Genomic DNA, 14,227 nt, shown 5'->3' with positions numbered 1-14,227 from the left:
GAAAATAAGTGTGTTTTAATTTTTTAAGATCTCCAAGAAGAAATTGAAAACCCCCCCAAAGAATAAGACATCAAAAGAAAAAGACTAGGTGGAATTTTTTTAAGAACCAAGTATAACTTCTAGAATTAAAAGAACAAAGTTAATTGAATTTTTTTTAAAAACCTCAAGAAATTGGGTTAAATGGCAAAGTAGGCGAAGCTGAAGAGAGTATTAAGGAGCTGGAAGCAAAAGCTAAGAAAATAATCCAAAATGTACTCTTCAACAGTATCCTAAAATCCTTTTGTTGTTCAGGAGGATGATGGAGAGAAACTAATTTTGCTCTTTTAGTTGAAGAATGTTTCTCTTTTTAAGAACAACCACCCAAATCAAAAGGAAATAGAACATCCAAATAGAAGGGACAGAGGAAATTAAAGAAAAACAAACAAAAAAACCATGATCTAGTCAATAGAAATAAGTAAAGGAGGGAAGAAAAACATAAAGCAAGATAAATGAAAAGCACAACATAATGTAGTAACAATAAATCCAAATGCACCAGTAATCACTATAAATACTAATAAAACAAACTTTCCAGTTAAGAGACAAAGGTTGTCAGATAGGTATATATATTTTAAATCCCCAGCTGCATGTTACTTCCTAGAGCCACACGTAAAGCTCTAGAATCTGGAAATGTTGTAAGTAACGAACTGAAGGAAGGGCCGGGAGAACGCATGGAACACATGCATCGAAAACTAGCACGGCCATATTATCACTCAAAAATAGAATGTAAGGCAAAAGAGACTAATTAAATTGTGACAAAAGAAACAGTATCAAGAATAATATATCATAATTATCTAGTAAAACTGTTTTTAAAAATATATACCCAAGATTGACAAGATCATAAGGGAAAACTGACAAATCTATAGTTACAGGAGGAGATTTTAACATAGCTCTCTCATTACCAAGTCCATTTCAGTCATAACCAATCGCTCAAACATCAAGAAAAGAAAAAAAGAACTGCTAAAAGGTACAGAAAGAAATGACATAATTTAAAGTTTGACTTGAAATTAATAGAGCTTCACCCAGGTTTTATAAGCAGGTTTAATAAAAAATTCAAGGAACTCATACTTGCCATCTTATCCAAACTGTTTCTGAGAATAGAGTGTGCAGAAATGCGCTAATTTTTTATATGTCTAGTAAGTATGACAACAAAAAGAGATAAGGACAGTTCAAGAAAGAGAAAGTTCAGGCCAGTGTCCTTTAAGAACAAAGATGCAAAAGCTCTAAATAAAATGTTAGCCAAACAAACCCAGCAACATATGCATAAAAAGACACCATAACCAGGTTGAGTTTATTTCAAGATCTCAAGATTGATTAAATGTTACATTAACAGTTTAAAGGAGAAATACAGTCATGTCAACAGATGCAGAAAATTTACTTAATAAAATTCAGCATTCATTCATGTTCAAACTAGGAAACAGAAACTTAGACTGATAAAATGTAAATACCAAAAATCTATAGATACATATACATACATAAATAGTGAATCCTTAGAAACATAATCTTGAAAACGGGAATAACAAAAGGATACTCATGGACCCTGATCCTATTCCTCAAAGTGTTGGAGGTCCAGCCAGTAAGTAAGACAAAAATAAGCCACATAAGGAATAAGGTTGGAAGGAAACAGAGCAGAGTCGTCATCAAGTATTCTGAGTTGATTATCCATATGCGAAAAACTTAAGAAACTCTAAAGGCAGACTATTAATAAAAGAGCTGAGCAAGTTTTGCTGAGTGGAAGATCAACATAAAATCAGTTGCTTTCTTAATACCAGCAGACAACTGAAAATATATTTCTAAAAAAACTTCCATTTACAATAGCAGCAGCAAATATGGGATACTTATGAATCAATTTAATAAAAGACACATAAATTACAACTAACATAACATTTTTATTGAAAGATATAACAAAAAAGAGTCTACATGGATAGAAGGGTATATCATGTTCTTTAGTGGGAAAGCTGTTTCACTACTTTGTCCCAAATAGGTCTATACATTTAATGTGGAAAAAATAAAACCCTAACCTAGTTTTTCAAGGAAGCTGACAAATTAATGGTAAAATTGATGTAAAGGGGCCAACAAGAATTTGAAGTAGAAGGTAAATAAATTTTCCCTTTGAGATATAATGATTTATTATCAAGTTAATTATAATTAAGAAAATGTGAAATTGGTGAAGTTATGATAAATACATAGAAGCAGACCCAGACACATAGGAAAGCTTATTTTGGAAAGAGGTATTACAAATCAGAAGGGAAGCAATTGATGACTACTTAATAAACAGATCTGGAAACATTTTTTATAATAAACATGCAAAAATATACAATTAGACCCCTTCTTCATATGGACAAAAGTAAATTCCAGATGGACTAAAGACAAATATAAAAACAAAACCATAATAGTTCTAGGAAAAAATATAGGAAAACTTTTTAAATGAATTTAAGGTAAAGAAAGATTTCTTAATAACAACAAAAATAAACCATAAAGTAAAGAAATTTAAAAAATCAACTAGATTAAGATTGCAACTTTAAACTAATAAACAAAAAATTGGTGTCTAGATGAAATAAGGAACTTCTACAAATCAGTAAGAAAGCACAAACATCCCCATCGAAAATAGGCAAAGGGTATGAATGGCCAAATCACGGGAGAGAAAATGATCTGTAAATGTGTAAAGAGGGGTGTTCAGCTTCACAAGTAATTAAGGAAATAAAAATTAAAACAAAAAATAAGATATCATCTTACACCCCTTCAGAGTGGAAAAAAACAATGTCAGTCAAGACCAAATGTTGGCAAGGATGCGGAGCAACACAAACATGTTGGTAAATTGTTACAGTCATGGTGGCAGGTAGAATAATGTCTCTGAAGAGATGCCCACATCTTAGTCCTTAGGGCCAGTGAACACGGTATGTTTTACTGCACTGAAGGTGGAACTAAGGTTGTCATATAACATAGGGAGAAAGTCCTAGGTTATCCAGATAGGCTCAGTGTAATCACAAGGGTGCTTCAAAGGGGAAGAGGGAAGCAGCAGAGAGAATCAGAGAAAGGAGTGTGATAAGGGAAGCAGGGTCAGAGAGATGCTGTGCTGATGCCTTTGAAGATGCAGAAAGGGGACTCCACGCCAAAGACTGCTTGCTGGTGGGCTGCAGAAGCTGGAAAATCCATGGAAACAGACTCTCTCCTACCGCCTCCAGGAATGAGCCCAGCCCTTCCAACATCCGAATTTTAGCCCAGTGAAACTCACACCAGCCTTCCATCCGCATTATAGGAATACATAATAATAAATTTGTGTTATTTTGGACTACTGAGTTTTTTGTAATTACTTATGGTAGCAATAGAAAACTACTACAACCACTTTGCAAAGAAATTTTAGAAGATCTAGAAACTTAATTCCCAAGGACATAGCCACTGCTTTACTACTTAACTGTGTGGTCTAAGGACCATCAGCATCATCTTAGAAATTAGTAAAAAATCAGATTCTCCAGCCCTAACCTCAACCTGCTGAGATAGTATCTGGGTTTTAATAAGTTGCCCGAGTAATTTCTAAGTACAATGTGCTCAGAAACAGTGCTCTGGAGAATATCTTCCATTTATATACAAAGAAATAAGTATAAAAATCACAGCACTATTCGTAAAAGCAACTAATAATTATAATATATCTTTCAACCATAGAGTATATAAATAAGCTCTTGCATATTTATACAATGGAATACTATACAGCTGTAAGAATAAATGGAGAGCTTCTTGGAGATAAAACTTCAAAATAATGTTGAGTGGGGAGAAAACATATTGCAAAGAAATATGTTCAATATGACACTATTGATATAAAATTTAAAGCATTGCAAAGTCATACTACAAAATGCTTATTGTTACATACACATGCAACTGAAGTGTAAAAACATTCATGAAGATGAGTAAATACCGACGTCAGGGTGGGGGTTGCCTCTGGGAGAAAAAGAAATGAACGGGATAGGAAGCAATCACGGCCTAAGGTCAAGTTGTGACAAAGCTGGTTTTAGATGAACTGGTGTTTCCTATATTATTGTCTGCACTCGTCTAATGGTGGGAATATTTCATAATTAAAAAGAATATACTAATTCATTCATAGAATTTATAGAATTTCTACATCAGTTTCAAACTCAAAAAAATTTCTTATGCATTCCTACAAAGCATCTTCATCAGTTTCTAGCTCAAAAAAGTTCTTAAGCGTTTATTTTTGTATTATTTGATCGAAATTCAAGTCAGCTGAAAATTGACTCATCTGGGGGTTTCCCCTTTGAGGCCCCCAGGGCGTGTGGGGAGTGTTGCACTGAAAACCCTCTCTCCGGCTTCCTGTCTCCGAGTCCAACGACAGTCCCGTTCATCATGGCCCTTGTCCAAGCTTGTCAGGCCCTTGTCAGTTCTTCTACGTAACTAAACTCTATGATGCAATGTGCCCTGTACACATTCAAAATTCCTGATCTTTTAAGGAAAGGCTCTTGGTAAAAATAAACAAAATAAAACTATATTTTCCAATGGACATAACATTTTTTAATCATTGTTCAAATATAGTTTTCTCCCTTTTACTCCCAATCCAGCCCACCCACCCAACCCTCCCCACTGCCTTCCCATTACCACCCTCACCCTAGTTTTTGTCCATGTGTCCTTTAAGTTTGTTCCCATGAACCCTTCCCAATGTCCCCTGAAATTCCCTTTTCTCTCCCCTCTGGTCACTGTCAGTCTGTTCTCTATTTCAGTGTCTTTGGTTATATTTTGCTTGTTTCTTTGTTTTGTTGATTAGGTTCCTGTTAAAGGTGAGATCATATGGTATTGGACATAACATTTTCTTTAAAAGAAAACCCTGAATATTTCCAACACCTTGTACTCTGTGGATATCTGAGAAAATCTGTTTGAGACTAATTCTATGAACCACATGTGAAAAAAAAATTCTCATGATTTATTATAACTCAAACATATTCAGTTTGATCCAGAATCAGCCTGTCATTAAATTTAGTCATTGACATTCTGAAAATACTGACCTTCCTTTCTCTATTCTCAAGTCTAAATGTCCTTTATATACGGGCTTGTCCCCACCATTTAATAAAGGTCTACAAATGTGTAATCATGGTTTATGGGATTCTTTCTGTGTATATTTTCTATATACAGAGCCAAATGTAAAGTAAATACAGGCAAGAAAATTCTTGTTCAAGAAATCCATAGGAACCAGTTCTCCTGAGACAGTTCAGCACTTGAGAGGATTCTGAGAAAAAAATCCATACCATAAAGTGATAGGCAGATGTTTGCCATATGTTGTTTGCAGATAAATCCCTCTAGTTTATGTGATATTTATTCTTGAGATTTTGCCATTTTAAATCCAGTTGTTCATACATGTCTTTGAGGCAAATCACATGTGACAAAGAAGCCGATTCTAAACTTCCTTTGAAATAGTGCAGAAATTGGGGATTTACATTTGCATTGCTACTTTCCTAACTCTTCATAAAAATAAGGCATAGTTTCCATATGTCTGTTGTCTAAATCATGTGCCTGGTATTTCTCAGGAATGTGAATATATTCCTCTGCACTTTACTTTCTGTTGTTCAGTTTCATTTAGGTTCGTACTTATGACACTGCTTAGTTTGTACTTAAACGGCATCCAAATGTTCTCATCGACGATTCTTCGGAGCTGTTTCCTTCTCAAGGGTGTGGTCTGATTACTGTCAGAGTTTCTTCTCTCCCCATGGTGCATTACTCAGGATAAGTTTTCATTAGATAATAATACTGGTCATTTCATAAAATATCCCCTTTTATGGAATCATTTTACTGTGCTTTCATGATTTTTCGGAATAAGTATAACATCGGATAACATTGTACAATGTTACCTCAGCCGAAGACTTGGACATCGGCTCATGCTATTTAGTAAGTGCAAAGGTTATTGCACTGACAGTAATGTTATTTCTAGCGCTCATCGACTGATAAAGTCATCATTCTCTTTATTGTTTTCTCGACAGGTAATGCCATGTTGTTGAGGGTGTTACCTGCTGTGTATGAAAAACAGCCTCATCCAATTAACAGACACCTGACAGAACTCCTGGCCTTGATGTCTCAGCTGGAACAACCAGAACAATACCATCTCCTACGGCTTTTGCACGTAGCTGCAAAGAGAAAGCAACCAGAGGTAAAGAGTACATCATGTACTTGATGGTCCACACAGCCAGGCATGTCTTTGGCTAAGTGAACAGGGTGTGCACTTCAGGTTACTTCTCTCATGTGTCTGTTCACACCCATCTTTAAATGAAAGTGCTCATCCACTTTTTCTAGAATCATAAAAGTCAGGAGGTGATGGCAAAAGTTGTGTACTGTCTTGGGCTTCTCCGGAGAAACAAAACCAATATGATTTGTGTGTGCATGTGTGCCTTTCTGATTTATTATGAGGAATTGGCTTATGTGATTATGGAGGCTGAGAAGTCCCACAATCTGCCCTCTTCAGGCTGAGGACCCAGGAGAGCAAGTGATGGATGTCATTCAAGTCTGAGTCTGAAGACCTTAAAAACAAGAGAACTAATGGTGTGAGTTCTTGTGCAAGTACAAAAACCTGAGAACCTGAGGCATGGTGGTCTAAGTTCCAGTCTGAGAATAGAAGAGGACCTATGTCCTTGCTCAAAACGTCATATTCAGGCCCCTGACGGACAGGGCGAGGCCCACCACCCTGGGGAGGGCAATCTGCTTTACTCATTCTACTGATTTAAACACCAGCCTCATCTGGAAACACTCTCAGAGACACCCAGAATAATGCATAGCCAAATATCTGGGCACCCATTGACCTAATGAATTTGACACACAAAAGTACTATCACAGGTATAGTAATAAAACACAACAAATGGGCAAATCTGTAGCCGCTTCAGGACAGCTTTATTCAGGTTGAGTGTGGCCGTGCAGTCCTAGGAATCTCTGGTGTCTCAGGCAGAGCCGAGGAGAAGACCTTTGCCTGCCTTGATGCATGAGGAAATCAGCCTGCATTGAGAGCAAAGGCTCATTTTCTAACTAGCAAATTACGTAGTTGTCATTCTTTGGATTCAACTAAAAGACTGTAATACAATATTTGCCAGGAGTAGTGCACACCCACGTTCTTCTGCGCATTGTACACGGGGTTCTTATACCCAGGGTGTGTAATCATTATACCCGTGTATAATGTGCATCCTTATTCTTCCCTCAAAGATTTGGGCAAAAAATGTGCATTGTACAGGGCAAAATATGGTAATTAGGATGCTTGTGATTATCAGTAACAGAACACCCAACCCACAGTGGTATAATCAATAAAAGGAATTTATTAACTATTGTGATGGGAAAAAAACCTTCAGATGAGACTTGATCCAGAAGCTCAAATAATGTTGAACAGAACAGTTTCTCTATTTCCTATTTCTCAGATTTGACTCCTGGCTTTGGCTTCTTTTTTCTGCAGGCTGACCCTGGCTAGATAACTTTTCCAAAGCCCTGCAGGTCAGCCCAAACTACATCGTAAACCCAGTCTAAATCTGACCAATGAGATCTTTTGACCTCAGAACACTAAAAAAAAAAATGAGGCTGCAAGGCTGTGACTGGTAAAGCAAATGGTGGTTCCAGGGCCACAGCAGAAGATGGTAGTAAGAAAGGTGAGGTAGACAAGAGGAAGAGAACTGCACTGAACAAAGAGGAGAGTGAATACGGATTCCTGCAGGAACTGTGGGTGTGGAGTGTGGATGCCAGAATGAAGAAGCAAGGGTTGAGGAAGCAGTCACAGTGATGTTAACGGACACCCGACATGCCAGGATCCTAACTGGTGGGAAGAAGTTATGGCAGGAGAACCGTCCAACCCTTTGTTTCCCATCAATGCTCCCCTTTGTGTTAAAGCAGCCCCTGCTTGCCTCCTTCAGCCATCAGCTCTGCATGGGCTCACCCTCAACTCCTGAGATGCACTGGCAGTGAGCTAGGGAGTGCCCGATTCATCTCCTCTCTTTTATATTGTTCCTTAGACAGCAGGCAAAGGGAATGGGAGGAATACAGCGAAAGGGTTTACTGAGAGAGGAGAGTGAAATTCATGGCAACAACCAGAAATGAGGACTAGGCTTTTGATGACAGTATGGTTCGTTTAATTTCAGATAAAACAAGAAGCTAAATGAAGAGGTTTTTAACCTTGTGAGATTTGGATTAAAGTGGAGGTTTTCTTTCTGCATACAAGTGGCACCAGTGCTCTGTAACTTGGAGGTAAAGTGCTTGGGTTGTCCAATGAGGGCAATGTGCAGGACAGTTTCACGCTGTCTTGAATGCCGCCCTCACTACCCACCTTCTGTGACTGGTGATAACCTGGCTTCCATGGGCTGGAGGGTCAAGAGCTGGCCCTTGAAAGAAACATCTTCTCTATGTACGGCTGAGTAGACCATGAGATTGCAAGCATAGCATAGCTTCATCATCAACCATAGGCCTGTGGACTTTCATGTAGCTGGTGGGGCAGGTGGGTCCCCTTCCATCATCGCTGCCCTCTGGGAATCCCTCTCTCAGGAAACCATCCTTTCTCGGTGAAGATAGGCAGTTCCTGGCTACTGATTCGTGGCTGGAAGCTCCAGAGAATCCTCAAAGTCCATTTGTAGGGAGAAACACTTATGGTGCTACGTTTCCAGGTGGCTCTCCCCACAAGGTGCCCATAGCCTGGGGTGATGAGATGTGTCTACAGGTCTTCAGTTCGGTGACAAGGTACTGAACTTGCCTGCACACCGCTATGGAAGGAAAAAAAGGCGGTAATCAATTCTGCTCAGGAAGAACCAGAGAAGCCAGGGATAGGACCCTTCCCTAGGCTACTTGCTCTAGAGGGTTCTGATCTGAACCTGTTCCAAGTTCCCATCTACTCCCCCACCTACTAAACACTGTCCGAGTAACTCAGGATCCCTGTCATACACATCTCCATCCTGCTTCCGGGCTTGTACAAGCCTGTCACCTGGGTCTGTTTTCTCAAGGACAGGCCATGCCCACAGTGTGACCCCACAGGCCTGAGGGGTGGCCTAGATGAGCTGTGAGCTCATCATATGTGGGCTGCAGTGTCCACATACACGCATAGGAGACTCCTTGCAGGGCAAAGCCAGGGAGGGGTAGGGAGAGAAGGGAACAGAAAGGTGTGGGAGCTAGGTGTCATTTCTTCCTGTTCCTTCTATGGAGGCCAAAAATTGCTATAAGGATATATATCTCAGGTAGAGGGATAAAACATTTTTTTAAAAGCTGCTGAACATTTAAGTGTGTGGTTTTCGGGCCTCCATGTGTACTCTAGCCCTAGGTCCTGCTAGAGGAAAGGTTTCCCAAAAGTACAGCTATTTGACATGGACTTTGAAAGTATGAGATTCTTTTTGTGTTCCAGCCACTGTGGGTGAGTGGTGGCCTGTTGCTGAGTCAGAGTGTCCATGGGGGGAAAGACAGCAGATCTGCCCATCAGTGAAGACCCTAGAATGTTGTGGTACTGGGACTCCGGCCATTGGCTGCAGGAGACCTTTGAAGTATTGACATGATGTGGGGGGTGGGGGTAGGCAGTTAGGACAATGACTGTGATGGCAGTGAGGAGACTGAACAGGAAGCAGAGATACTTTAGGCTAGGAGGCCAGTTTGAGAGCTTTTTCAGTGGCCCAAGGAATGGGGCTTATGGTCTGAACAAAGGCCGTGCCAGCTTGCCCTCTGCCAGGCATCCGTACTGTCTGAAGGGCCCCTCTGCTCTCAGCAAAGGCCAGGCTTTTCCCGAGACACGAGGCAGATCCTGGAGGAGAGCACTGAAGAGACCAGACTAAAGAAATGCCCTGTGTTTGGAAAATAAAATTCTTCCTTATCCAAGAATAATCTCTCTAAAGCCCAAAGCACCACTTCTCTACCACATGTATGATAAACTTTAAGATACACCCATCTTTTCTGTCACCATTGTAATAAACTTTGAATTATCAGGAAACGATAGCAAGTAATCAACTTTTGTCTGATTGGTAAAATTGATATCACTTTGTTTACATTGTTTGGGCATCTCTTCTCTTTGCTTCTTTCATGCATTCAACTCTGGTCAGGCATATATATTTGCCTTGAACCTTCTTTTTTCTTCCTCTCTCCCTTTTTTCTCTTGTTCTTTTTTTCTTTTCTTCTTTTTCTTTATGAGGCAACAGACATAATATACTCTTGCATGACTTGGGGTGTATGAGTGGAATTTCAATGAAATTGGCATGGCTGGAAGCACATGTCACAGGGACCTTGGTGTGCCAGGAATAGGACATGAAGAGTGAGGACTGGGAAATGGAATGTTATAGGATGAGGCAGGAAATGTGTAAGCAGTTTCCATTCCTAAAAGCCTTGGGTTAAGTGTGCTGCCCTGACCCGGAGTGGCTGGCTGATGCTGCTGCTGTATGTGCCAGGGGTTTCTCATGGTCTCTCCTAAGCACATACAGTTGCTCCCAAAGCACAAACAGCATTTATTGAACTGTTCATTCATCTGTTCTGTTTAAAACTAGCCCAGTCCTTTCTTCCACAAGTACTAGATATGAATATAAATTTTAAATTTACATGTGGGATAATTTTACTTATGCTTCAGTTCGTTATGCTGTATATGGCACATGACGTATATACATTTAAACACTAGGTACAACTATTCACGCATATGAAGAAGTATCCAAAGGTTAAATCATTTGCCTTTATGTGATGTGTTCCTCGAATATTTATTGACTCACCTTCTGGCCAGGCTCTGTGCTAGGCATTGAGTATACAACAGTGTACAAAATACAAATGATTCTTGACTGTGTAGAGCTTTCAATACATCCTGAAAGGCAGACATCTAGACAAGCAATAAGAAGAAATCATGGAAAGGACCTGCTCAGAGTCATTTAGGGTATGACGGGAGCTTCAGCAGGAGCACTTGGCTGAGAGAAGGAAAGGCTTTATAAGGAAATAACGGTTAATCTGAGGCCTCCAGAATGACTAGGGGTTATCCAGCAAAATTGGAGTATTAAGAATCGTAGGCAAAGTGAATCACATGAGTAAAATCACAGATGCAAGGAACCACTTAGCAGGTCAAGGAAACTTAGCCCTGACCAGTGTGGCTCAGTTGGTTGTTCATCATCCCGCAAGTTTCACGGTCAGGGCACGTGGCTGGGTTGTGGGTTTGGTCCCCTGTCCGAGCGTGCTCAAAAGGCAACTGATTGAGGTTTCTCTCAAATCAATGTTTCCCACCCTCTCTTTCTCCCTCCCTTCCCCTCTCTCTAAAAATAAATAAATAAATAAATAAATAAATAAAACTTTACAAAGTTAAACATGAATGAAGTGTGTGATATGCAGCGAGTCCCAAATGGGGAGAGAGTAGAACATGTGGGTGAGGAGATAAGCCTAGAAAGATGAATAAGAGTCACTTCAGAAAAGGTATGCTAAGCCTCTTTCTTGAGAGCAATGGCAAATTAGTGAAGTATTGTAGCAGGAAAGGGTCACCACTGTGGCCACATGTGGAGAAGGGATTGGGTAGATAAGACTGTAGGTGGGACAATAGTTAGGAAGCTGTTGGAATAAGCCACATGCAGAGTGATTCGATCAGTGCTCTCAGCTTAAATTTCCATGACCCCTAGCCTAAACTGGGACACTGGAACAGTTTCACAGCACCCTGTATTTTCTCTGCGTGAAATTTATTAATAAATTTTATATGCATTTCTGTTATAATTTTTTGTTTTACTAAATGTCTCCTTTACTAGATAGTGAATTATTTCATGAAGGCAGGAGCAACTATAACTCTAGCACCTAGACTATTTGTACCTTGCAAATAAGAAGGACTTTACAGTAAACATTTGTGAATGCATGAATGGATGGATAATTGCAAATGAAGCAAGTGGACAGATCTGTGGGATACTTGGGAAGTGGAGTCAAAAGGACTCAAGGTTGCTGATGAGGGAAAAACAGTCAGTCATCAAGAATGAGTCCCAGATTTCTGGCTTGAGTTTCCAAGCAGATAATGGTGTTACTTACAGAGAGAGGAGACACTTGTGCCTAGACAGGTGGGGAAAGCAGGTCTGGGGAAGCAGGGGGTGGACGGTGAGCTCAGCAGGCTGAGCTGTGCATCAGACTCAGTGTTAATACTGGAAGCTACATTTCAAGTTTATTTTACCAGAAAAGTAACAAACTAAAAAAGCAAATCAACAACAAACACAAGAAATAAGTATAGTAGAAGTATGGATGGAAAAATAGTTTTTGCTTATATTGTTTACTCTTTCACAAGTTGTCTCTTCTAATTCTTTTATTTTAGGCAGACAGAACAATTTATTAAATTATCAGTAGGCAACATGTCTGTGTATTAACATAGAGATTATCCCACAAAAAATTCACATTTCCCTTAATATGAATGATTGCATCTTTCTATTCATAAAACCATTAAAATGCAGAAAGAAATATTAAGGTATTGGGAGTATAGTATAAATTATTTTACTTTAATAATTTTTTATCTCATTATATTTTTGTGATGAAAATGAAAAACCAAAGAAAACATAAAGGCTGTCTTCTGATTTTTATTATCAAGTGTTTCTAAACCATATTAATCCAATTTGAAGGCTTTGATTAAAGTCATCAAAGATCTCTTACATACTTTGTCCTTTAAATTGGCGCTTTCATGATGGTTGGAAGGAAATATAATACTTCTGAGGACCTGACATCAAAACTTGATTTATGAAGAACAGCATCGAAGCACTTCAGAAACTTCTCCTCATCAGCAAAGCACAGATTAAGAGAAAAAGAAACTGAAGCCTCTAATTTTTATTGTAAATTTAAAATTCCGGATTTGCGAGATTTGCTTCAGTTCCAACAAGTGTAATCATCTCAGAATGTGTTGAATGCAGATTTAATATAAAAATATATCAGATTGATCCTGATTCAGTTAATTTTCCTCCTTGTTTCTCTCCCCCACCCCTCTTTCTCTGTAGGTGGTTCAGAAGTGTATTCCTTTCTTAATCGGGCATTTGAAGGACTCGACCCATAATGATTTCATCCTAAACATCCTCACAGAGATAGCAGGCTACGAACCAGTGGCTTTGAACAGTTTTCTTCCCATGCTGAGAGAGACTGGTGAGCGATTCCCCTACCTCATTGGACAGATGGCAAGAATCTATGGAGCTGTTGGGCATGTGGATGAAGTAAGTCTGGCTTTTTTTCTCTCTCCTTTCCCCTCCATTGAAGCTGTATGACCTGTACATATTCTTCCTGGGACCTCTGAGAGTTCCCATTTCCTTTTCAAATCTTTTGCTTGGACTGTGGCCTCTGGATCAGGAACACATTATAGCAGGGCTACATGGAAGGTTCAGGAAGTGAAGATACCATTGCCAGAGTAACACCTGAGAAAAAGAAAAGGTTAAAATGTCTCTATTACAGATTCAAGAACACATTTTAATAACAACAACCAATAAAAGAGTTTCATCTCATTTTTGGTCTTGGTTCTGCCTAACCCGGGAGGCCATCTATAAGCACTGACAGATACATGTTATTCATGAGAGCCCGTAGCCATCCTGTCAATAAGGGTGTGTACGAAGCATGTTTTGAGCCCTCTATATCATGTTACTCAGGAGAGTGAAGTAAACGTTCGTGGATGTTTAAAAGTCCTAGCCTAAATATTTGCTTAATGGGGTCTTTTAGCAGGCCCAGCAGGATGCCATCAGAGCTCGTGGGGATTAGGCGACTAAGGAAAAATTTCCAGAAGTTCAGGTTCCAAAGGTTGTGTGCATGCATGTGTACACACACATGCCTGTCTGTCTGATGATTTTATATTGGGATTTAGGATTTTTATCTTTTAAAAATAAAGGCAAAGATATAATTGATAGAAGGAAGCTTTTACTTTTTACCCACTGACATATATTATAGATCCCTATAAGGTAAATGTAAAATTGTACAATTCTTAAAAGAGATTTCATAGGCCATCAAGTTCAACCCCTTGACTCTGCACAGGAGAAAATTAAAACTGGAATAGTTAAGTGACTTACCCAGACTCAGACCCGGTCAGGTGGTGACTCGGCTGGAAATTAGGTCTTTGGTATTCTTGACACTCTTCTCATGTTGTGTTCAAATGGATCTTGGGTTCTGCTGAGATTTGCAGAGAGCCCGGTGAATGCGAGCCTCCCTCCCAGTGGAGGGCTTTCTGCTCTAGCTTCTCCAGAGAAGGTGGGAGAGCGGAGCTCCCAAGCAGCCTGCACCTGTCTGCATGAGG

General features: G+C 39.4%; 1 protein-coding gene across 5 annotated transcripts in view; it reads left to right on the top strand.

Annotated features, from left to right (window-relative positions):
- The window catches only part of VEPH1 (ventricular zone expressed PH domain containing 1), a 209,514-nt gene that overhangs the window by 55,866 nt on the left and 139,421 nt on the right, over positions 1-14,227 (top strand). For all 5 annotated transcript variants that reach the window (XM_045852121.1, XM_045852120.1, XM_045852117.1 and 2 more), the window contains exons 5-6: positions 6,015-6,181; positions 12,954-13,163. In XM_045852121.1, coding sequence (XP_045708077.1) covers positions 6,015-6,181; positions 12,954-13,163 — 377 coding nt within the window. The remainder of the gene's footprint in view (positions 1-6,014; positions 6,182-12,953; positions 13,164-14,227) is intronic.

The sequence above is a fragment of the Phyllostomus hastatus genome, unplaced genomic scaffold (assembly GCF_019186645.2).
Source record: "Phyllostomus hastatus isolate PE091 unplaced genomic scaffold, TTU_PhHast_1.1 phas_contig_86, whole genome shotgun sequence".
Lineage (NCBI taxonomy): Eukaryota > Metazoa > Chordata > Mammalia > Chiroptera > Phyllostomidae > Phyllostomus > Phyllostomus hastatus.
Note: the sequence above shows the minus strand (reverse complement) of the source record. Positions and strands in the feature narration are given on the sequence as shown.